The sequence below is a fragment of the Diceros bicornis genome, chromosome 12 (genome assembly GCF_020826845.1).
Source record: "Diceros bicornis minor isolate mBicDic1 chromosome 12, mDicBic1.mat.cur, whole genome shotgun sequence".
Lineage (NCBI taxonomy): Eukaryota > Metazoa > Chordata > Mammalia > Perissodactyla > Rhinocerotidae > Diceros > Diceros bicornis.
In genome coordinates, this window is record NC_080751.1 from 18,897,063 (window position 1) to 18,921,780 (window position 24,718).

General features: G+C 42.2%; 1 protein-coding gene across 9 annotated transcripts in view; it reads left to right on the forward strand.

Moving 5' to 3' along the window:
- The window catches only part of AAK1 (AP2 associated kinase 1), a 165,705-nt gene that overhangs the window by 95,672 nt on the left and 45,315 nt on the right, over positions 1-24,718 (forward strand). For 7 of the 9 annotated variants that reach the window (XM_058551033.1, XM_058551035.1, XM_058551037.1 and 4 more), the window contains exons 6-13: positions 8,672-8,793; positions 10,141-10,222; positions 10,730-10,862; positions 13,570-13,673; positions 15,904-15,983; positions 20,050-20,204; positions 21,188-21,477; positions 24,410-24,676. In XM_058551033.1, coding sequence (XP_058407016.1) covers positions 8,672-8,793; positions 10,141-10,222; positions 10,730-10,862; positions 13,570-13,673; positions 15,904-15,983; positions 20,050-20,204; positions 21,188-21,477; positions 24,410-24,676 — 1,233 coding nt within the window. The remainder of the gene's footprint in view (positions 1-8,671; positions 8,794-10,140; positions 10,223-10,729; positions 10,863-13,569; positions 13,674-15,903; positions 15,984-20,049; positions 20,205-21,187; positions 21,478-24,409; positions 24,677-24,718) is intronic. The other 2 variants (XM_058551039.1, XM_058551040.1) reach the window with 1 other exon arrangement.

Here is a 24,718-nt window from a genome sequence, read left to right on the forward strand (position 1 = left end):
GGGGGGCCGGCCCCGTGGCTTAGCGGTTAAGTGCGTGTGCTCGCTGCTGGCGGCCCGGGTTTGGAACCCCGGGCGCGCACCGATGCACTGCTTCTCCGGCCATGCTGAGGCCGCGTCCCACATACAGCAACTAGAAGGATGTGCAGCTATGACATACAACTATCTACTGGGGCTTTGGGTGAAAAAATAAATAAATAAATAAAATTAAAGCATATAATTTGGTAGCTTTTAGTATATTTACAGGGCCTTGCAACCATCACCACTATCTAATTCCATAAGATTTTATCATCCCACAAAAGAAACTCTGTATCCATTAGCAATCACTCTTCATTCCCCTCCCCCACCCCAGCCCTGGGTAACCACTAATCTACTTTCTATTGCCTATTCTGGACATTTCATGTGTATGGGCTCATACAACTTGTGACCTCTTGTATCTGACTTCTTTCCCCTAGCATAATATTTTCAAGTTTCATCTGTATTGTAGCGTGTATCAGTACTTCATTCCTTTTCATGGTGTAATATTCTATTGTATGGATATACCATATTTTGTTTATCCATTCATCAGTTGATGGACATTTGAGTTGTTTCTACTTTGGCTATTATGAATAAGGCTATTATGAACATTCATCTACTAGTTTTTTTGTGGACATATGTTTTCAGTTCTCCTGGGTATATACCTAGGCATGGAATTGCTGGGTCATGTGGTAACTCTGACTTTTTGAGGCACTGCCAAACTGTTTTCCAAAGCAGCTGCACTGTTTTACATCCCACCAGCAATAAATCAGTGTTCTAATTTCTCCATATCCTCACAAGCACTTATTATTGTCCTTTTTTATTTTAGCCATCCTAGTGGGTGTGAAGTGGTACATACATACTGGAGTTTCTATACTGAAGCAGTTAGCTTAGAGGAAGACAGGTGCATACCTTCAAAAGCCTTAGACAGCCTTCTCCAGAGTTTCTCTGCCCACAGTCTGCCCTTTTTCTGAATGGAAAAAGGAGAATACATCTCAGTAAATATTCTGAGCCTAGCATAGTACAGTACATAGTACAAGTACATAATTCTGTGGAGGTGGTACAGATATAATGTGGTCCTACTCTCAAGATGTTTAAAGTATTGGTGAGAGGATATAAATGAAATGTTTACACTTGAAACAGAAATAGGTGAAATGCAAAACTTTATAGAGCAGTGATGAATAGAAGAGAATCAAGTGGCTTAATGCATGATCAGATATTGAGATCAGGCAATGGTGTTGGAATCTTCTGGAAAGGTGGGATTTCAAAGGACTGGTGGGATATGGGTGGTCACAGAGAGAAAAGGATATTTCAGGCAGAGAGAAGAGCCTGAGGGCTGCCTAGAGAAGGGAACAGCAGGGTGTTTGAGGATGAGGAGGGGGGAGATAAGGACCCAGTGCATGGCTAGTTGCAGACCAGGCTAGAGTGACTGCAGGCCACTGCTCTGAGTATGTATTGACTCTTTATTCCTAGTCGCCCTTAACGATGAGTAAAATTCTTGGGCCTTTTAGCATATATTTAGAAATCAGCAGTTTTTACTGACGTTTTAGGACCTGACCTGTCTCCCTGCTGCCTGCCTTGGAGGAAAGTTTATGATGGGCAAAGAAATAGGAAGGAAGTGTGGCCGGGCAGCACCAACCCTGGTCTGTGAATGTGGGCACTGCTTCTGTGACCCGCATGAGCTCGGGCTTCTCTGGAGCCCCATTCTCCCCCCACGTCAGATGGGGTTCAATTTCATGTTGCAACTCTGATTCTGTAGCCCTCACCGTGTGACTTGTACCCACAGAACTGTAAGCACTATGGGAGATGAGCACAGCAGCATCCTACATATTGCCAGATGCAAAGGACACTTTCAGTCCCTGTCTTATTCTCTTCCCTTTGGCCTTTGACTCCTTCGTGTCTGTCTCCTCCCTTGACCTCTGTGACAGTGTGTTCTCCCTGGCTCCTCCTCCGGTTCCTTGGTTGCTCCTGTAGTCACTTAGCCTCTCTGAGCGTTGGTTTCCTCATCTGTGAAGTGGCAACAGCAGCCTAGCTTTGTTAGGGTCGTGGTAAGGGTAAATGAAAGCGTATATGTCAACATCCAGGCACATCCCTGGCACAATGAGTCCTGAGAGGACACGGAGGTGAGAGCCAGGGGAGGAGGCAGAGAGGGCCCTTGAGCATCCTTTTAGAGATGCTAGTCCCATGTTCTTAAACAAAATCTTTCTTTATTTTAACTTTTTAAACATTTATTGGATTAAATGAGGCCTAAGTGATAATCATTTCAGACCCGTAAATAATACCTACCCAGTTTACGTATTCCCAGCATATTAATGCCCTGTTGTGTTCACAGTGCTGCTGTAAGGTGATTGGTAAGCATGGCCTATTGACAGGCGCCCGAGGTACAGAGTCTAACCTGGGGACATGGAGTAGGTCAGTGCTTGTGTTTAGGCACCAGGAGCCCCAGACTCTTCCTTCACTGCACTGAACAGCCTGTGAGATGTTTCAACAGAAGAAAGTGGAGCAAACTGGAATGGGAGGGTGAGGCTGCAGTATGAGTGAAGAGAGGCTGCCATGCTCCGTTCCCCAGCCCGCCCTCAGCTCGGTACCACTTGCCTCTCATCATTGCTCCTAAGAGGCAGTGCAGTGCTGGAAGCACAGTGTTGGGCTCTGTAATTGTGTTTCAGTCCATATTGAAGACCATCAGGCGTGCTCCTGGGTTGCCAGTGGTGGGTCAAGAGACTTTGTTTCCCTTTCTCCTCTACCTTGGACATAGGGAACATAAATAGGGGCCCCTGGGAGGAGGTTTCGATTGGGATTGTGGTAGAGGAGTCCTGTTGCTGTTGATTTTAGTCATTGACTCCTGGTTGTTTAGATTGAAGCTCTCCTAAACTCCCCAGATATTATACTCGGTGCCATCCAGATGCTTTCGTTAGCATCTTAGATTTTGTTGATTTCTACTAGTATGTGTTTGGTGGGCAGTCACATTCGCCTGCTGCACTGCCAGCTTCCTAAGGCCGAGTGAAAATTCCCCATGTACCTCCTGTTTGCCCTGGCTGTGTCATTGCATCACGTAGCCTCGGCCACTCCGAGCTCCTTGTCACTGCTGGAAGCAGCCACCACAGTCTTAAGCAATAGCCAGAGCCAAGAAGTTCTTTATCCTCCTGTTGACCAGAGAAAGTGCTGGTTGCTGGTCTCTCAGTTGCTTCTCTGTGAGCAGGATTTCCATGTGTAAGGAGGCACCACTCTGAATAAAAGTTAGTGGGACAAGGGAAAGAACACAGGCCAGGCCAGCTGTGGACCCCCTAGTTGAGCCAGACCGCCCTGTGTGGGGGTCTGCTTGTTCACATGCAGACCTGAGAAATGCCCTCTTGCCCTGCCTGCCACGTGTGTGGTCTTTCTTTCAAATCACATATGGGAAAGAAGTGAAAGCAGTCCCTGTGCTTAAGCAGTTTATGCTCTAAAAGTAACCAGAACAGAAGTTCTGTTCTTTATTGAAGGTCTGTCCTCAAATACATTATTTTATCATTTTAATTATTTACCCCGTTTTTAAATTTTCATCTCTCTGAGGAAAGATAGAGATCATTGTTGTAGATGACCGGGTCATAGACCTGGGAAGGTCAGCTACGCCAGGCCTCTCTTTTCACCAGTGAGGAGACCTCTGCCCAGAAAGGCTGTGGCCTGCACGGCTAATTCAGTGATCAAACCAGAGCAAAGGCCAAGGTTTTTCACTCCCGTTTTGGTTTTTGTCTGTTTGATTTTGCTGTATTATACCGTGCTCTTTGTCCAGGCACTTAAGAAAGAGGAAGAAAGGGTTAAGACTTAATATGCGCGTTCAGGTTGAAAAAGTCATGAATGTCTCCTCTGTTGTCAGAAAAGAGATTTTGATCTCATGAAGTACACTAGGGTGAAGGTTCTTGACCTATTTTTAGAATCACAGGTTTGAAAACCCACATTCATCTAATCCTTCAAAATTTCCAGTGGTGATAAATTCTGTGATTGAAATGCCCGAATGCCATATCTGTTTGGAATAATGTCAAGATGAAGGGGTCAGTAGGAGATGGCTTTCCAGACCTTTTAGCTAAAGCAGCAGAGCTTGGGAGTGACAACTTTAATAACCCTCTTAAGCCGATAGGTTGGGAAATAAGGTCAGCAGCGTTCAACTTTCCAAGAGCTGAAAGATTTGAGGATTGTAAGTGGTGACCAGTGTTAGGCTTACGTCCTAAGGGACTTTGCCAAAAACAGAATCACTATGCAAATTCTCTGAAGCTTTCAGAAGATGGTGTATGAATACCCAGTTGGTTCTCTACCTTCCTAATCTCATTTAACCCCTCTTGACCCTGCTCTAGACCTGGCCCTAGTCTCCTCACACCTGGACGATTGTACCTGCCCTCATTTTCTCCTTTCTCTTGTTCTCCCTCCTCTGTTACCATGCTAACCTTCCCAAAACACCTCTTTTCATCTGCTGCTAACCTGTTAAAAAGGCTGAATGCCTCCTAGTGGCCTTCCTCACCCTGCCCTCTGTCTGCTTCTCTGGTCCTCTCTCCTCCTGCTCTTTTCTCTTTCACCAGTCTGAACTGTCCATGTTCCTTAATTACATAATGCACATCAGTGCAGTGGGTGAGGGTGTAGTCCTAGCAGTCAGGCAGCCTGAGCCCAAATCCTCCCCTACCACCCTGTGACCTCAAGCATGTTAGGTAACTGGCCTCTGTCTTTCCATCTGTTAAGTAAGGTCAATAAGGCTTTTGTAAGAATTACATGAAATACTTTAGGTAAAAGTGCTTGGGGCAGTGTCTGGCACATAGTAAGTGCTGTTAGTTGGTGATACTATTGTTATTATTATCACTCCTGCCTCTTGTTCCTGTTATTAGTTTTACTTATCTAAGTCCTTCACTTCCTCCAAGCCCAGCATTATCTCGTCTCCCCATTCATAAGAGCGCTAGGACAGAATATGTCCGGTCCTATGTTTTCAGTTTTCTTAGCAGTACCAGTGCCCAGCACAGTGCTGTGCCTGCCATAATGGCCTGGCTCTGTGCTTCTCCCCTAGGTGGTTCATGACTGCTCTCTTCTTCATTCAGGTCTCTGCTCCCCTCATCAGAGAGACCTTCTCTGACTGTGCTGTTTACACTTGCATCCCTCTTCACCTTACATATGTTTAACCTGCTGGATTTTTTTTCATAATGTTTATCACTATCAGGCAATTATACTTATTTTCTTATTATCCTCAACTGGACTCTAAGCTCCATGAGAGAATGGATTTTGATTTGTTCACAACCTTATCGCCATAACCAGAAAAGTACTTGGTGTGTAGTAGGAGTTCAAATACCTTTCTTTAATAAATGAATGGTAATAACATCTTGCATTTGTGTGGGGAGATTTACAGTTTGTTTTCACATACATCCTCTTACCTGCTTCATAACAGTGATAGAAATATCAGCCTTACTTTGCAGATGAGAAACAAGGCCAAAGAGATTTAAAGATTTGTCTAAGGTCACATGTCTGAAATAGTCACTGAGGTCTTCTGACCTCCAAGTCCATTGTGGTTGCCACACACCAGGCTCTGTCTTCAGTGTTTAGTTGGTGATGGTGGTGGTGATGACCAAGGGCAGCAGCAGTGGCCAACTTGGTCTTGGAGGTTTTCACAGGTGTTATAAGTCACAGGGACAGACTGAGAGGGGGCAGAGACCGGCATTAGCAACTGCTGCTGAGTGATTTCACCTTCGTAATCTCATTTAATCCTCCCAACAGATTTACAAAGTAGCCAAGCAGGGATTGCTGTTCTTCTCTGCATAGATGTTTCTTTGATATTGATAAAGCTTTCCCTGCATTGATATTTCTGGTTCTCTTGTCTACCTTTGTACACACCCTTAATTTTTAACTGGTTTTCCGGTAAATATAGTTTTGTACATTGTTATCTTGTGGGAGAGAGGGAGGCAAGCTGCACTGGAGACCAGGTTGGATATAGTATAGCTCCTGAGTTCTGCCACTGTGGAACCTAACCAGAAATACAGCTTTTAAGATTGGGTGGTGGGGGGAACCCAAGGTGCCTTATCTTTATTCTGTCCTCTGTCTACCAAGTTCTCCTCCCTCCCCTAACAGTGATTTTGACCCCTAGAACTACCTTGTTTGTGTTTTGATGTGAATTAACTTTTCAGTTTTATAGATTGTACATTCCAGCATTAGAAGGATAGAAACCAGTTTGGGAAGGGACTGCACTCATACAATAGGAGAAGCATGGTTTCACATGAGCCTTTACGTGAGTGAGATGCATGAGGCCAGAAAGGAATATTGTTGCTGAATGATGTTGAATAAGGGACTTAGGGATCCCTGGTGTGTGTAAAATACTAGATTGGGTATTGTAGGGGACACATAGGCATAACATAATTGTAGTCAGAGATTGGCAAACTTCTGCAAAGGGCCAGATAGTGAATATTTTAGGTGTGTTGACCATACAGTCTCTGTCTCAACTGCTAAACTCTGTCACTGGAGCTCAAAAGCAGCCGTAGACTAGAGGATAAGTAACCACTGAGCAAGGCTTAGTTTGGCTTGAAGGTCTTACTTTGCCAACCCCTCCTACCAAAGGTAAATTCTATAGATTTTGTAGGGTGGCCGTGGAAGATTTTACTTAGGAGTTACAACTTGAGCAAAGCCTTGAAGAATGGCTGGAAATTGACTACTGGAGAGTGAACAATTGGTTAAAAGAACAAACTAGGTAATATGGGGAATGCTTAGGAGACATTGAGCAAATCAGCCTGGCTAGTATTTAGACACTTGGTTCCTCATTGACTAGGTTCCTGTTATAGGGGCATTTCTGAACATAAAAGAACTAAGGTAGCCCTGTCCTTAAGCTTGTACCTGGTACATTGGGCAAGTATAGTCATCAACCCTACCAGGGTTGGAGGGTGGGGGTGTGATCCTTGAGTAATTGCTCTGTTTGTAATCTGCTTCCTGCCTTAGCAGAAAGGTAGTTGCCTGTCGTTCTCTAGAATTAGATTGCCTAGGCTCACTTCCTGGGTTAAACACTGTGAGTCTCACTTTCCCCATCCTTAAATTGGAGATATTATTATATTGTTATTTTGAGGATTTAGGGAGATGATCCATGTAAAGTGCTGAGTACAGTAGTACTCATGATAGTGAAAGCTCAGTAAATTGTGGCTGTTTTTTTAATAACCTCTAAATTAGATTGAAAACATTAGTGTTTCTTTGTTGGGATTATTTTAGGTTCCTAAAGTGGGTATATGTTTAGGATAGCTTGACTGTTTCACTTTGTGTACATAACATCAACAATGACAAAACCCCTCACAACACCATAAGTGAAACTCAGTAGGAGTAAAAAAACAATAAACTACAGAATCAGTTTGCAGCGAAGACTTTAGGTATTGGATTTAGCAGATACAGACTATAAAATAAATCTTTATAATATGTAATATAATTTTAGAGGAATTAAAAGAAAGTGTAGAAAGAAGTATAGAAACAAGGAACTATCATAATTGACCAGATATTTTTAAAAGAACCAGTAGTAGTAGTAGGGCCTAGGTATTTGGTAGCTCCTATCATGCTTCTGACAGACTGGTGTACGTGCATGCACGCACAGACACACACAGTGTTATATGCATTTCTGGTTTTTAGTTTATTCCATTCAACCAACATTTTCTGTACCAAGCACTATGTTAGGCACTGGCAGAGAAGACTACTGATATCTGTGCTTGTCCTTAAGGAGCTTATAGTCTACTCTTGCCTTTGTTTTCCAAAGGTGGTCAGTCTTTGGAAGACTGGAGACAAAAGACAATGGAGACTACAGACTTACTGGCCTAACAAGATTTTTTGGCTGCCATTTTACTGCCCACGCATAGCCAGGTCTGTCCTCCAGCATACCAGTCAGCTCAATTCACCTATACCAGAAATTAATCAACACATTTTGAGTACAGTAGTGCCTGCTATTTTCGGGTTATTTCATTGGCAGAGTCCTTTGATAGCAGGGATTTCTCTAGTTTCTGGTCTTTGTAAGTTTTCTTCTACCCAGAACTCCTGACTCACTGCCCAAAGAATTCATCTATAAAAAAGTTAGGGTAACTGCCCATTTGCCCACAGGCCTTTAATCACTTTGAGAAGTAACTAAAATATAGGCAAATATTTATTAATTCTGAAAATCCTAACCTATTATAGTAAAGAAATTGATATATGTGTTTATAAGGCCTAGGTGAAATAATTGACATCAGGAAGAAGAAAGTACTAAAGGAACACATTTGTCTGAGTGGAGGCCTGAGGAAAACTTCAAAGAGATGGCATTTTCAGGAGTTTGAAAGATGAATGGGATTTTGATAGTTGGGTAAGGAGGTGGGGATCACAGAGAGCATTCTAGACTGAAAGAAAAGCAAGAGAAAAGATGAGGCTTGAAAGTATAAAGTTTCTGCAGAGGTCAGAAATGTGGCTGGAAATCTAGAAAAATGGGGCTCTTGCTTCCCCATTGTGGAATTTCCTCTTTTTGCCCCCTCCACTCTCATTTTACCCTGTTACTGTTCACCTCTTTTTGTTCAGATACTTGGAGGGGAATAACTTTCCTGTGCACATTAATGGGATTACCAGAAGTAAAATATTGTATTTATATGACTGTGAACCAAATTTTCACATGCATTACTAAATGATATTTTGGAATGAGTGGTTGGGGAATGTTTTTCAGGTTGAAAATATCCTCTTGCATGATCGAGGCCACTACGTCCTGTGTGACTTTGGAAGTGCTACGAACAAATTCCAGAACCCGCAAACTGAGGGAGTCAATGCAGTCGAAGATGAGATTAAGAAGTAAGCTTTTCCTCCTTTCTTGGAGTTTTGTCTATTATCATATCGGCAACTTTACTTTCAGCTTATGGTTGAGAAGGTCAGAGTGGGAAGACGTGGTGCTAGTCAGTTGCCCCTGTCTCAGAGCATCATGTTGGCATTAAGATTGTTTGATTTTAAGTGGAGGATGTGGAGAGGGTTCACAATCATTGATTAGCAGAGTAAAATGAAGGAATCTTATAGCATTTTATCAATGGTCCTATGGTCATTGTGTATAGATATTTTGATTTACGTCACATAGCCTTTAAAAAGCTGTGTGGTGCACACACTGTAGAAGTACTGTGATGTTTGTAAGTGGAATCACAACAACCATGACATTATCAGTCAGTTGTATGTACTTTTTGCTGAACCATGAATTGTTCTGTATTCCTTCCTGCTCATAAGGAGCTCACCTGCAATCTAGTGGAATTAATGGTGAGTAGGGCTATTGAAGTTTCTACAGATATTGAATCACTGACTTCCACCAGAAGAAGCTTCTGTAGATTTGTGACTCCAATAAGAACCTGACCGGTTTTCCCCTGTTGTCCAGAGTGTTGGATTTTTCACAGGCAACACCACACACTGTTTCTATTGATAAATCAGCAGTCTAGCGTGCACACTTATATCCTGATCTTTACTCTCCTTTCCTGCATCACCCATGGCAACCAAGCCTGGGGGAGGAAGACTTCTGGTCCAAGGCCCTGATGGACAACTAAACCACGGTGCCCTCTGGGCTCTAGAGACTCAAGCAGCATAAGTCATATGCGTGGTAACACCAAGATACTCACTTTGAAGATGAGCATATAGCACTCTTTTCTTGACGCAGAGATAAGAGGAAAACTAATATTTCAGCCCTTTTCCAGGAATGAAGATCTCATCCACACCCTGCCCACGCCCCCCAGCCAGGATCCACTTTCTGCTGTTTTACAGAGTCCCAGCCAGTATTACATCTCTGTGTCAAGCCTCATTTAAAGGGATTACTATTATTTAAAAAAATTAGCAAAATATAGTATCAGACAGCAAGGCTTTACAGGAGAGGATTTTGTTATTTGAGGAACCAAGAAAAGTTGCTTTTGGAGTTTATTTAGTGCCTTAGTATCTGGGTTCCCACATGCTCCTAGATTAGAAGGACTGCTGTAGAGGGCCATGGGTGTGTGCCAAGGACAGCTTTTCATTTTATCTGCACTAATATTTCATACTCTCTTCTGCAGATTGCTCCCAGGGAACTAGACTCTATTAATATATATATATTTTAAAAGTATTTCTGCTGCTCCTGGTTTTTAATTATAGCATTGACATATATTTAACAAAAAATGAATCTCTTGATTGTAGATACACAACGCTGTCCTATCGAGCACCAGAAATGGTCAACCTGTACAGTGGCAAAATCATCACTACGAAGGCAGACATTTGGGTAGGTGTCAACTAACCTATCCACATCTCAGATATCAGCAGTCTTGACTGTAAACTCTCAGCTTTAATCCAGACAGTGCCATAGCACAAGTGGCCACTGTACCATACCATTGTCCACTTATCCCTCGGGGTTATTCTTGCCTCGAGGTGACTAGCCACTGCTTGTTGAAGCATGTCCAAGAAAATTACTTCAGAGCTCTGTGAAAATTATTCAGGTGACCTGCCCATTATTTAGGTGGTTTTCACATATGTGTTACTAGTTCTTAAGAGCAAAACAGCTGAAATACTTGTTCTTTCTTGGAGCACAATTTGGTAATACTGTTAGAAATAATGTAACTCAGCAGCTAAATAGTGGTGTTGGGTTCTAAATTCAAGTTCCTAATAGGTTACTAGTACAAAGTTTTTATATCCGCTAGTAAATGTGGATGGTGCCAGTATCTCTCAGTAGACCCATTGCAGTTATGGTAAATAAACCACTAGTAGCAATCTGCTTTCTTTATCTTTTTAGGCTCTTGGATGTTTGTTGTATAAATTATGCTACTTCACTTTACCATTTGGGGAGAGTCAGGTGGCAATTTGTGATGGAAACTTCACAATTCCTGATAACTCTCGATATTCCCAAGACATGCACTGCCTAATTAGTAAGTATTTCAAGTTTCATGTTTTTATTTCAAATGTCTAGGAATGAATTGGAAGATAAAGGGATTAGATCCCAGGAGCGGTGGGTTGGATGCAAAGAAAAATAAATCAGTTGCTAATGCTTGGTCACTCAAATATAATATAACAATGTCTAGTTAGAGTGGTAGGTCTTTTTGCTAGAAGTCTAAACTCTGTTTCACACCTGAGCCAGCCACCTGAGCAGAAATCCTGATTGTGCTTTCATCAGTAGAGTACTGCTGTTGTCTCTTACAGTCTGTATGAAAGCTCTGGTGCCAAAGGAGTCCAGCTGACTCATATCAAGTGATAAGAAATTCATCTTTGCAAAACTGGAAGCAACTCAAATTAAAATGATTGCAATGCGTTGGCTGGATTGAATACATAATTAAGACTGTATAACTCGATGGAACTAGGTTTTTCCTTTCATTTAGGTTAATCACTGGATTCTGATAATAAGCATTGAAACTCAGTGCTTTGTTTAAGATGTTTTTTTAAGATTCCCCACTCTTTTGCATTGTCAGAGCAAGCATATGTACCAGTGTTCATTAGCCAGATGGTAGAATAAGTCATCTTTGCACAAACCACTGTACTAAAATGCTAAAGAAACAGAGATTTTTATCATCTCTTTACATTGGTCCAGACATTTAGCATCTAAATTTTATTATGGATTGATTATAAATCCTGAACAACCCAATTTGGGTCCTGAGTGGGGATGTACCGGAGAAAATAGAAGCAAATGTGGGGCGGAGCATCTGGCATTTGTTGAGGGCTTAATTGTACTTTATTTAATTCTTAAGACCTTATATAGTAAATATAATTGTCCCCATTATACGAATGAGGAAACTGAGGCTGAGAAAGTAAAGATAACTTACCCGAGTTAACAGTTATAGCTTTTAAGTGACTATCCATTCCATTGTCCCATTTATCAATCAACCTCTTCTGTTTATTAACAAAAAAGGGGGAAGTGTATTTAAAGGAATGGATTATGGCATTTAATGATTGTTGGATTGTTTTCAGAGATAAAGCATTATGTCTATTCTAGAATTCTATGTAAATGAGATTCAAAGGAAATATGGGAAAATGGCCAAATTAGATACCAGAATGATAGAGTTTTTGGTAATAAATTTTTTTCTTCTTAACATTTGTACAGCAAATTCATATTAGGAAAACTCTTTATGAATGTCTGTAACATGACATCTTTCCTAAACTCTGATCTATTTCAGTTTACAAACTGTTTGAAGATTCCACTGTCACCCTAAACTCACAGGTCTAAAATTAAATTTGTTGTCATTGCCCTCCCCACAACCTTCTTTTATTCCTAGTACAAGGTTCCCCTCTCCTCTTTTCAGTTTCTGTCAGTGCTGTCACCATGCAAACTTGGATGACTGAAATTTAAGGTTTTCTTTGGATCTGGCTAGCAAGGGAGAGGAAAGAGTCAGTCATTTCCTAAGCAGCATTAATTCTTTCTTTGGAGTTTCTCCTATTTTCATTACATTCTATCTATTCCAATCACTGTCACCATAGTACATGTAGACTCTGTCAGCTCATGCCTATACTGGTGGATTGGCCACCAGCATCTCCCCTCTCTCTTCACTCTATCCAACACGCCCTCACCACGAGATTAATCTTCTAAAATGCCACTCTATCATGTCCCTGTTGGTAAACTTCGTGGCTTATCAGTGGTCCCACAGTAAGGCCCAAGATTCTTGGCATGGCCTTTAAGATCCTTCATATTCTGGTTCCAATCCACCCACCCAGGCTTATTTCTCTATATTCTCTGACAAGGAAATCTTTGCCCTGTCCTTCTGGCTCCTCTATTTCCTTGTAACCAAGCATTCTCTTGCCTTTCTCCGAGTCCGTCTTTGCTCAGACTCTTCTCTCACCTGCAATGTCTTTTTCTCTGCTTTCCCCTAACTGACTAACTAAAATCTTTCCTGCCTTCAAGTACCAGCTCAAGTCCTGCCTTTTCTACAAGGCCTTCGTAAGACTGCAGCCTCCTCAGTCTTTTCTGAACTTAGTGTCCAAACCATTCATTTGATTCCTTAAGCAATAAATTGCCTTGCATTGTTGTTTGTATGTATACATGTATATGTTTGTATGTCTTCTCAAAGATTTTTTTTCCTGAGGATTTTTCCAGCTTCAGAAAGGGCAGAAGCTTAAAGGACCTGGAAACAGACAAGTGATATATAGATCATGGTAAAAGTAGAGATGTAATTATTATTTTGTAATTTCTTTTAGACTGGAAATCAGCTAATATCTCCAACAAAAGAATAATAAGTAAATGAAATTTGAGTTTTGATTATATTTATCAAGAATAATCATTTGTTTAGCAAGATATTGTGCACTAAGGAGGCCAGAAGCAAGATCTTATAACTTCCTAGGTACCAGAATATGAAGGTATTAACTTTTATATTGAGAGCTTGAGTCCTTGTTGTACAAGGCACAGAATGTGAGCTTCAGGTATCTTTGTTACAATCCACAAACTTTATTTTCTTGTGGATATTAAAAATTTTAGGAAAGTTAGAGCTTCCCTTTCTGAGAGAGGGAAAAAAGGGCTAATTGTACTGTCTGATTTTTATGAGAAATAAAAATTAAAAAACAACAAAATTTTGGTAACAGAGAAATTATGCTTCCTAGCTAATGTAATAACTGTTAGGATAGTATTAATCAGTTCACATATGTTTGTCTTAGGGTATATGTTGGAACCAGACCCTGACAAAAGGCCGGATATTTACCAGGTCTCCTACTTCTCATTTAAACTACTCAAGAAAGAATGTCCAATTCCTAATGTACAGGTATGTGAAAGGTGCTTTTTAGGGGAAGTAAACACTACCTAATTGTCATTTAGAATTCCTGGGGTGCTAATCAGCTGTTTAAATGAATATGGATGTCCCTTGCTTTGTCTAGTAGGGGGCATTCAAGCAAAGCTAACTATGTAGCAAGTGCCGTAAAGGGAGTCCAATTTTCCTATAGAATTTAATTACAAAACAGAGTCAGTTACACTGAAAAAAAAAATTGCTCTAGGGTTTGAGTTCAACACTTTGGGTGAAGATTGACCAACCTATTGTCTTGTCAGCTTTTCCCAGTTCACTGAAAGCCATGTGCCTGTTGGAGTGACCTAGAGGTGGTTAGGCAGGCTGCTTTTCTGAGCGAGGCTCTGGACTTACCCCCACACTTGTTGGAATGTAAACCCCTTGTTCTTCTGCTCCTTCATTGCAGCAGAGCTTTCTTGATTTTGATTCTGCTGTTGGCCATCTATAGCTCCCACTCATCTTCCTCTACCCTCCCCACACATGTCGGGTACGGATGTTTGCTAGACTTAGTAATCCTAAACTCTACATTCACAGTTTTCAGGGTACAGTGCTTGTAAACACCCTGTTTACAGTCTTGGCATATTTTTCATGTCACAGTATGACCCAACACCCTTGAATATTTTACTAATGGATGCCGTAATAAATAAGTTCTAATCCAAAATTGTCCTCCTCATTTCTCCAGTAATGAACTTTTGATGTCACTGTTGGGGCTTGCGGGTGCTGATAAATGACACTCCTCTTTCACTCCCACGTTTGGAATCAGATGTGGGAATCATTCAGATGGAGCTCAGAATGTTGGCTTTGTTACTCATAAGATTGAGTCAAAGAACGTAGCTTGACCAGTCAGTCTCCCTAACATCAGCTCCAAACGACTGAGCAGTCAGTGCCCGGTTCCTGAGGGACAGGCTCTTCCCTAAAGGAAGGAGGGCAAGGGTGAGCCAGACGAGCTTCACGTTTTTCTCCCAGTCTTATCAGTCAAATAAATTACCCTTCTCCCTTGGGAGAGGAATGCTTGGAGGGTAAAAGAGAAGCTAGGAGAAATTTTCTAGCAGAAATTCTTTCCACCTGGAAACATGAAGGAACTGGAACATCCCTCCTAAAAGCCAGTTTGATATTAGTATTCCATTTGTCAGGTTTCCCACATTAAAACGAGGGATACTGTTCAATAACCTAACATGATTGTGGTTTTTTTTTTACTGTCCCACTTTCCCATTCATAAAATAAAATAATGTGAAATATAATTGGAGGCATTCGGATTGGTAACTAGTTTCTATTTCTTTATTTTTATTTTTTGTGAGGAAGATCAGCCCTGAGCTAACATCCGATGCCAGTCCTCCTCTTTTTTGCTGAGGAAGATTGGCCCTGGGCTAACATCCATGCCCATCTTCCTCTGCTTCATATGGGACGCCGCCACAGCATGGCTTGACAAGTGGTGCGTCAGTGTGCGCCTGGGATCCGAACCTGTGCACCCTGGGCCGCTGAAGGGGAGCGTGGGTACTTAACTGCTGCGCCACCGGGCCGGCCCGGTAACTAGTTTTTAAAAAGTCAGCTTCACAAGTCTCAAGTCATTTGGTACTCGCTCAGCAGTGGTGAGCAGTTGTCTGGTGGCTGGGACAGCTAGTGCTTCCTTAAGAGGCGGTATTAGATGGTGCAGAATCCAGGCTGGAGGCGCTCTGCTTGCCTTGTGGATTGAGTAGTGCCTCACACACTGGGAAGAGGTGCTGCCTCAGCAACCAAACCCTCTGTGGCTGTGGTTTTCTCCCAGCATTCTAACTGAACATACCCTGGTTTTGGCACGCTAAGTTAGCTTTAACTTCTCTAAGATGTATCTGAGAGCTTAAATAGTAATGTAAGTTACAGACATCTCTTTCTCATGTCTTTCATAACATCATTTCTAAGCTGTGTTGTAGGAAGAGAAGGGTACTGAGTTCAAGCCCCAGTGCCCTTAGCCTGGTACAGAAGGTTGAGAATGATGGGGGAGGAGTGTGCTGCACGCAGGCTGCTCTGTTCTCTTCTCAGATACTCTGCCTCCCTGAGGGCTGAGTCCAGTGGGATATATTTTTGGTTAACTTCCCTTCCCTCTACCAGAGATCAGGGCCTGAAAGCCGCTCCAGAAGACTCCAATATGTATTTCCATCGGCCCAATCATGCTGGTTATTCTTTTACAAAGCAATCCGTGATGTCCTTTTTTAATTTCCTTTCAATTCTATAGAACTCTCCCATTCCTGCAAAGCTTCCTGAACCAGTGAAAGCCAGTGAGGCAGCTGCAAAAAAGACCCAGCCAAAGGCCAGGTAAGAAATGCCTTGGTGAGCACAGGTCCTGCTCCGGGTGCTGCAGTAGCAGGGGAGGGTGCCTGTGTTTCTTCATTCTTAGACTGCATGGCCAGAGGCTGGCAGAACAGGAAAGCAAGCTCTGTCTCCCCTAGGCAGAAACTGTTCTTTGGGAGTGCAAAGAGGAATATAATGAAATACAGTGATCTACATTTGAAAGAGAATCAAGAACTCCACAGCTGTTTCCTTTGCTTGGGAATAGGTGCAGGGGCATTCAGAGATGCGGCAACAGCAGACTTTAAATATTGCTAGTACACGAGTGTCCTAAACACATGTGACCCGGCCTTTGTTTAGCCTCGTTCAGCACCCTAATCCTCCACCTTCCTTTCCTTCACAAAAGAGCCTGTGGATTTTAGCTAATCACATTCTATGTAACCTGGGGTCTTCAAGAAGCAGATGCAGAGAGAGAATTAAAGAAGCTAGGATTTATTTGGGGAAATACCCCTGTGAGAGAAAATTGGGAGACAGCCAGGGAAGATTGGGAGAGCCATCAGAAGGCGATGTAAGTGTCACCAGAGAGAGGGAGCAGGTTGGATGGAAGTGACTTAGAAACTGCTACACAATTTAAGGACGGTTCACCAAAGGTGTTGGGGAGTCTTTGAGCCAAGTCAGCCACCCTATTTCCCAGGAACGGGCCTGCCTTCATATCCCAGCCACAGGAGCAGGCTGTGGGAAGTGTGGCCCCAGGGCAAACACAGCAGTGAGCGCAGCAGCTGGGGCGCTTGGTCTCTTGCACCCCTTGTAGTTGAAGGTCTGCAGGACACATCCTCATGGCTGCCATGCCTTCTAAATGGCAAATTCTGAGGGTAGTCGAGGAGATGTTTATACTCCTCTTTTTTCTACCACATCTCCAGGGCAAGGAAATGTTAGCAGCAAACTCAACGAAGTACCCTAGATGGGAAGATGTGAATTTTAGTAGAACAGTAAAATAACTTCTACCCTTTTAAAAAACTCTTGAATATTTATAGAATGCCTGCTGATGTGGCTCTAAAGTAATGAGACTTTGGTTTTTAACAAACTTAGCAAACTACATCCACGTTGTTACTTTGTGGTCTGTTTATTTCTTACATAAATCTGCCGTGCTCACCTCTAGGAATTGCTTTGGGGGCTGATTCAATTAGCTTAATATTTTGAATTTATGACCATCTTGTACTAGGCCCAAAACACAGTAGGTACTGAGGCTAAGCAAGGATCCATTCTCACAAAGCACACACGTTTATAAAAATGATAATAGCCACTAACATTTGGGTAGTACTCTGTTGTGTAAAAATGGAGAAAGTAATACCTACATCATAAGGCAGATGTGAACATCGAATGCATCAGTGACTGTGAAACTGTTTTGTAAACTTTAGAGTGCCCAAGCTGTTATTTTGTATGGTCCTCAATAATGTTATGAGAATACACAGACCTTAAAGCCAAGACATTTGGGTCTAACTTGTCTTATCTCTAATTTATAATGATTTCATTTGCATTATCATATTTGCTCCCGAGTTCTGAGAGGTGGGTTTTCTTTCTAACCCTATTTTTAAAGTAGCCACTATTCATTGAGGCTTCATGTATACCAGGTACCATACTAGGTACTTTACATAAGTAAGATGACTTTTTTCCCCCTTAAAACGAACCTGTGAGGTTGTTGTTATTCTCACTTTACAGATGAGGAATCAGACTCAGAATTACAAGTAAGTTGCCCAAAGTAGTTAGTCAATATGGAGTTAAAAGAACCGGAACTTCAGCATCCATACTCTTTCTACTCTGTACGTTAAGTGATTTGCCCAAGATCACACAGATAGGACAACTTAGAGGCAGATCTTCTGGCTTCAAGGTCTGTATTTCTCATAGTATATTGAGGTCCATACAAACTAACATTTTGAGCACTCTTTAGTTTATAAAATGGTTTCACAGTCATTGATGCATTTGATGTTCACATCTGCCTCATGATGTAGATATTATTTTCTCCAGTCTACACATAAGGGACCCAAAGCTGAGGTTAAATGACATACCTATTATCACACAGTTAGTTAGTGGGGAGTGAAGCTCAAATATAGTTTTCTTTGACTCCAAATCCCATTGTCTCGAAGATGTTACCTTAGGAGAAGTCCAATGTGGAAGTTCTTAGCATTTGGTTTTACAAAAGTCTGTTCACCTCCCTTGGCCTTAGCTTTATCTTTCTTACACCTTTCTCCTCTTTCCCAACCTGTGTCCTACCTTCCTTCCCACTTCCCTTCCCCAGATTATAGCCTCCCCAAATGTGATAGCTTTTATATTCTCAGTTCTCCACCTAGCACAAGAGCATCCCTCTAGCAGGATGCCAGTGAAAAGCCTCAGGGTCCAGAATGGACATACCTTGGAGGTATGTCATGGGGAAGGACATGGGCCAGGTGCTTTGCTTCCTGTTTTACATTTCATGGAGGCTGTGCCAGACATATTTTGGAAATATTCATGAAGCTTGTTTATTTTGGCCTTATCCTCAGCTACACTCCCTAAAGTGCATTTTCAAAGAACAATCACTCTGATCTGAGTTAGGTAGTAGCCAGCTGTCTGGACTGCTATAAATGAATAGAAGTCACCACCTAAGCTTTAGTACCATCACAAGGAGCAAGCAGACCACACAGCAGTCTTCCCTGTATTAATTTGGATTAGATTTGGCTATGAGTTACACAAAGTCCAAAATGACAGTGGCTTATGTAAGATAGATGTTTATTTTTTTCTCTCAGGTAAACAAAGTCTGCAGGTAAGTAGTCCAGGGCTGGTATGGCAGTTCCACTCCATGAAGCCCTCAGGAGCCCAGGCTCTTCAAGCTCACCACTCTACCATCCCTATGGTTGTGGCCATGGCCTCATGGACCAATACGGCAGCATCCCTGTTCCAAGCAGCAGGAGCAATAAATAGCCAAAGAAGAAGAGAGACAAAGGGCATGCACCAGTTACTTCTTAAGGTTTCTATAAACTGCCACATAACAATTGGCTTACATCCCATGTAAGGCCAGAACTTGGACATATGGCCACACCTGATTGCAAGAGAGACTGGGTGATGTGATTTTTGCCCTAGGTGACCCTATGCCCAGCTCAAGTTTTTTTTATTGAAATATATTTGATATATAACATTGAGTAAATTTAAGGTATACAACAGCTAAAAATTTTATCACCATGGGAAAAAAGGGAGTGTATGTATTGGAGGAAATGGAGTTCCTGTCACTCTTCCCAAATCCTTTACCTTGAATTCTTTACTTCTTTCTTCTACTCAATGCCTTATTGGATTCATTCATTTACATGCTTTTTATTGTAGAGAGACCATTTTTTTTTTTTTTTTTTTTTTTTTTTGTGAGGAGGATCAGCCCTGAGCTAACATCCGCCAATCCTCCTCTTTTTTTGCTGAGGAAGACGGCCCTGGGCTAACATCTGTGCCTATCTTCCTCCACTTTATATGGGACGCCGCCACAGCATGGCTTACCAAGCAGCGCGTCGGTGCACGCCCGGGATCCGAACCAGCGAACCCCGGGCCGCCGCAGCGGAGCGCGCGCACTTAACCGCTTGCGCCACCGGCCCGGCCCCTGTAGAGAGACCATTTTGACAGCTAGTTCTAATCAAGGTTGTCTTCCCTCCACATCTGAAAAACAACTGCTTCAAACCCCTTTTTGCGTCATCACCCAAAGTGCATTCTGGGAAATCCTAGGAAATTAGGTAAAAGGGTCCCAAGGTCAAATAAGTTTGAGAAACACTGCATTCTATATTGTGATCTCTTTGAGGTTCTCCATGCATGTGCACATGTGAAAAGTTCTGCTGGAAAGAAATCTGCTCAATATATTTGGTCAGTGTGTTAAAACTTATTTCCCCGTGAAGCGTTGATTCATAACATCGTGTAAGGTATAGCATCCTGTGGAAGACCCTTTGGGAAATGTCAGTTAAGTGGCTCTCGAAGGTTTGGATGAGTGTGGAGGGGAAAGCTAATCCATCATCTACTCTGTGTACCCCTCCCCCATTTTCCCACACTTGAACATGAATCTTTTTTTTTTCTTTTCCTTTTCTAGACTGACAGATCCCATTCCCACCACAGAGACTTCAATTGCACCCCGCCAGAGGCCTAAGGCTGGGCAGACTCAGCCGAACCCAGGAATCCTTCCCATCCAGCCAGCCCTGACACCTCGCAAGAGGGCCACGGTTCAGCCCCCACCTCAAGCTGCAGGTCAGTAGCTAGGTTGATTTGAAATTTGGTGCACCTCTTTGTTATCCTGGATAATAGAGAAGTCTTGGAAAGCCTGGTTTTGCTTCAGGAAAGGAATGCAGAGGCACATGAAGAATAATGGTTTTCCGTAAGGAACAGGAGGTGAGGTGCCACTGAAATTGTATAGCAGGAGGCTGGTGAAAGGGGAGACCTCTCATTGAATTCTGTGGAGGATCTCCAAGACTACTGAAGCCTGTTGTCTCTGTTTTTTCTAGTCTTGGCCCTGATTTTGTGGCTTGTCCATTCATCCCATACCTACCTCTTTATTTCATATACTTCTCTTTGCCTTTAAAGAAACAAGACTCACCTCTTTCTGGCACAGAGAAATTGTTTCTTTAATGCTCTGTCCCTTGAAGTATCTCTCACTGCTCCATGGTTTGGTATTCTGTTTCTAATGAGGTGGCTGAGTTTAGTTTCATAAAGAGGACTGATCCAAACTGTCAAGTAACTGAACTCAGCCATCACTTCCCCAACCTGGAAGCTGCTTTTGAGGAATTTGGTGGCCAGCTAATTACAGCCAGGCATCCAGACTGGGGTTGTGTAACCTGCTTGCAAAACATCAAAGAATGCGTTTATCCTACAGCCATGCCAGCAAGTGCGAAGATTGTGTTTATATACAGCAGCATCAAAGGCCAGTTGAATATGTAGATACTCAGGGTGCTGACTAAAGGAGTGATTGACTAAATGGGGTGGTGAATAAGGGAAGACTTTCTGAAGGAGGCAAGATTTGAACCCTGTTATTGAACCTTGTTTTGAAAAAATATGAAGCCTGTGGTTTGGCAAGAAGAAGGAAGGACCTTCCAGGTGCAAGGACAGTGAGGAGCACATGGATCTTGGGATTATCTGTCCACTTACCACCCCATCTTTCTTGCTTTGGCAAGAAAGAAAGCCGTTTTTGTCTTGAAGAGTTTTAAGCCCTTAAATGGAGTTTATTCTCATTGCAGGATCCAGCAATCAGCCTGGCCTTTTAGCCAGTGTTCCCCAACCAAAAACTCAGCCCCCACCCAGCCAACCCCTACCACAATCTCAGCCCAAGCAGCCACAGGCTCTGCCCACCTCCCAGCAGGCGCCTTCCACTCCGGCCCAAGGTCTGCCCACTCAGGCCCAGGCCACACCTCAGCACCAGCAGCAACTCTTTCTCAAGCAGCAACAGCAGCAGCCGCAGCAACAGCCACCGCCGCCACCACAGCAGCCAGCGGGCACGTTTTACCAGCAGCAGGCCCAGGCTCAGCAGGTAAGGTGGTCCAAGTCTGACCCTTGCTTTGCATGTCTGAGTTGTCACTGTGAAAAGGCCCACTAGGTACAGGCATCTTCCTTGGGAAGCCCTGGGAAGACAGCCATTAACCGTCGCATCATTGCTTCTCACAAAGGTAGATACTAGAGCATTGCGTAGTGGAGCAGTCACTGGATCGCTCGCACCCCTCTCACCTTTCTCCTCAGGCCTTGGGGAATTCCCTACCTGATTGAGGAACCTCAGCGAGGGAGCTATTTTTTAAGGACTCTTTTTTCCTAACATAACTACAACACTGTTGTCATACTGAAAAAAATAATATAATTTCTTATCATCATCAAATATCCAATAACTCCTTCTGATGTCTCATAATTTAAGTTGATTTGTTTGAATCAGGACCCAAATAAGGTCCACCTGCTATATTTAGTTGTGATGTATCTTTTTCCTCCCATTATCTTTTCATATATTTTTTCCAAATTTTTTACTATAAATGTATTGATTTTATAATTATTGATATATCTTTTAGGTCCTCCCTTTATCCACAGGTGCCTTCACCCTCTTTTTTTTTCCTCTTTGCCATTTAATTTTTTGAAGAAACTGGGTCGTTTGTCATGTAGAATTTTCTCCATTCTGCATTTGGCTGATTGCTTCCCTGCAGTGTCGTTTAATGTTCTTCATCTTCTGGTGTAAACTGGTAATTTCTCAAGGCTTGCTCAGTATTCGATTCAGCGTGATAGTTCTTGTTCTTCCAGTGGCATCACGTCAGGAGGCATACCATGTTTGGTTGTCCTGTCTTTTATTAGTATTAAGATCAATCAGTGAGTTTGGTGTTTGTCTGATCCATTCATTCAGTGTTCCCCATCAGCTTAGCAGCCATTGCTGATCATTTCCTAAGTCCATTAATTCTTTAGGGATGGCAAAATAGTGATATCCTAGCATTCCCTCTTCCCTTAGGGCTGGAATTTTTCTATGAAGAACTTTTTTCATCACCTATATGATTACCCTAAGGTACTGTTTGTACAGAAAAGGCAGGAAAAATGATTGATTCTCTCCCTGTGCTTACTAGTTTTCAGAATGAGTTTATTCCTGGTGTTATCTAAAGGTGAACAATGAGGTTTTTCTTTTGTTTGTTTTAGTATCATTATGAACCTGTGGATTTTAATGTATTTGGTGTTTCCAGACATTATCGTTTTAAAAATTTTATTTATTTTGATGCTCACATTGTCCCAACTGTAGCCAGTGGAAGTCTCTTCAAATTGGCTCCTGGGTCCTTTGGCAGTGACTCCAATAGTCTTTAATGGTTTCCTTGCTATTTAGTGTAACAAGCTGTTCTGGGCTTATTCTGCCCTTGATCTGGAATCAGCCACTTCTCTAAGGAACTCCATTTCCTTTTAATGAAAATGGTATTTAGAGACCACAATCTAAGTGCTAGGGCTACGCATTTGCTAATGGGTTGATTATTGTTTTTAAGCCTTTTCAGTGGACTGTTAGGAAATATATTTCGTTTTGTTTTTTGTATTGTTAATAGAATATACACCATGAATTCAAATTCATATCCTTAATTCAGATTTGTAATTACAGGATTTTTTGTTTAACTTCTTGGATTTTATATTTCTGTTTTTTTCATCTGGAAATCTTGATTGCTAACAACATTGTTATTACTTAATTGATTTATAGTTTCAAGGTAACAATACCAATATGATTACTGAAAATAGTTGAAGATTTCTTTTCCCTTTTTACCCTTAGAATGTTTAGCTCACTATTTTCTAGAGAGTTTGGCTATCAGTTTGATACACAGGTTTATTTGCTTCGTTCTCCTTTTGATTTTTAGTTATTGCTTTTTCAATTTTGGCTTAATTTTGTTTTGTGAAACTGTAAAACATGTATATGGTTTCAAAATTAAGTCTCTCAAAATTCTATCCCCTCCATCCCATACATAGAGGTAGCCCTCATTCCTATCTACAACTTGAGAGTGTTCCCTTTTAAGGAAATATAGCATAGTTTATTCAGTCAGTCCCCTGTTGATAAACATTTGGTTGTTTCCAGCATTTTGTGGTTATAAATAGGCAGTTATTTATTGACATCTGCTTCTTTGCTAACCCTTAAATTTGCCCCAGTAGGCAAACAATATCCTCTCAGTTAACTCTATAACTAAGTACCAGTATTTGGAACATTCAAAGACAAGATCTTGACTTTTATTCATCAGTAGGCCCTGTTTGAGCTCTGTGTGCCCAGCACATGGTCCTTAGCTGTGGGGAGTAGAGAAACATGTAGAAGTATCCCTGTCCATAGGAGGTTTATAAAAGAATATAACTTGAAATAATTAGTTACCAATATAAGAAAAATAGCATTAAGGGTAGTAGAGTATACTGAATATTTTGAATGTTTAAAGATGGGAGAGTTAATAAAGATAGAGCTATTGGAAAATAATTTTCAGAAAGGCTTGAGATGACTCTTAATAGCTGGGTTAACATTTAGGTTATTCTTTCAGTGTCATCATTGCTTCTTCCTATTCAAGTAGGGAAGCATTTTAATCTTGGCTACTTCCGGATCTCTTTATAAAAGGGCTTACTTCTGTGGTTGGGAGGTCATTTATTAGTTTCTATTACACTCCAGCATGTGGAGTCACAAGATGTGTAGTCGGATGGATGCCTTTAGGCCAGGCATAGAAACCCACCTGGAAGCTAACCTGCAGTGCAAGAGGCAGCCTAGTGCAGTGGATGCAGCCTGCAGCGTAAGGTACTGTTGTGTTTATTTTAATGCCTTAATGTTCCCCTCATGAATTTTCAGGCCGTGCTAAGAGACTTCTACCTGCCCTTGCCTTTGGCTTCAGCACTGATCTTAGTTGTAACTGAGGCATTCGTCTTTTGTGGAATTTCGTTCTGAGACAGGCTTTTATTCACCTCCTCATTTCTTGCTACTTTGGCCTGCTCAGTTTCAGGCAGTACACCCAGCAACCCAGCAACCAGTGATTGCCCAGTTCCCTGTGGTATCCCAAGGAAGCTCTCAACAGCAGCTGATACAGAACTTCTACCAGCAGCAGCAGCAGCAGCAGCAACAGCAGCTGGCCACAACCCTGCATCAACAACAGCTGCTGACTCAGCAGGCTGCCTTGCAGCAGAAGACCGCTGTGGCAGCAGTACAGCAGCCCCAGGCACAGCAGGCCGCAGCCCCGCAACCACCCCCTGCCCAGGAGCCAGCAGTAAGAATCAGCCCGGGCTCAGAGTGCAAAAGCAGGAGAGGA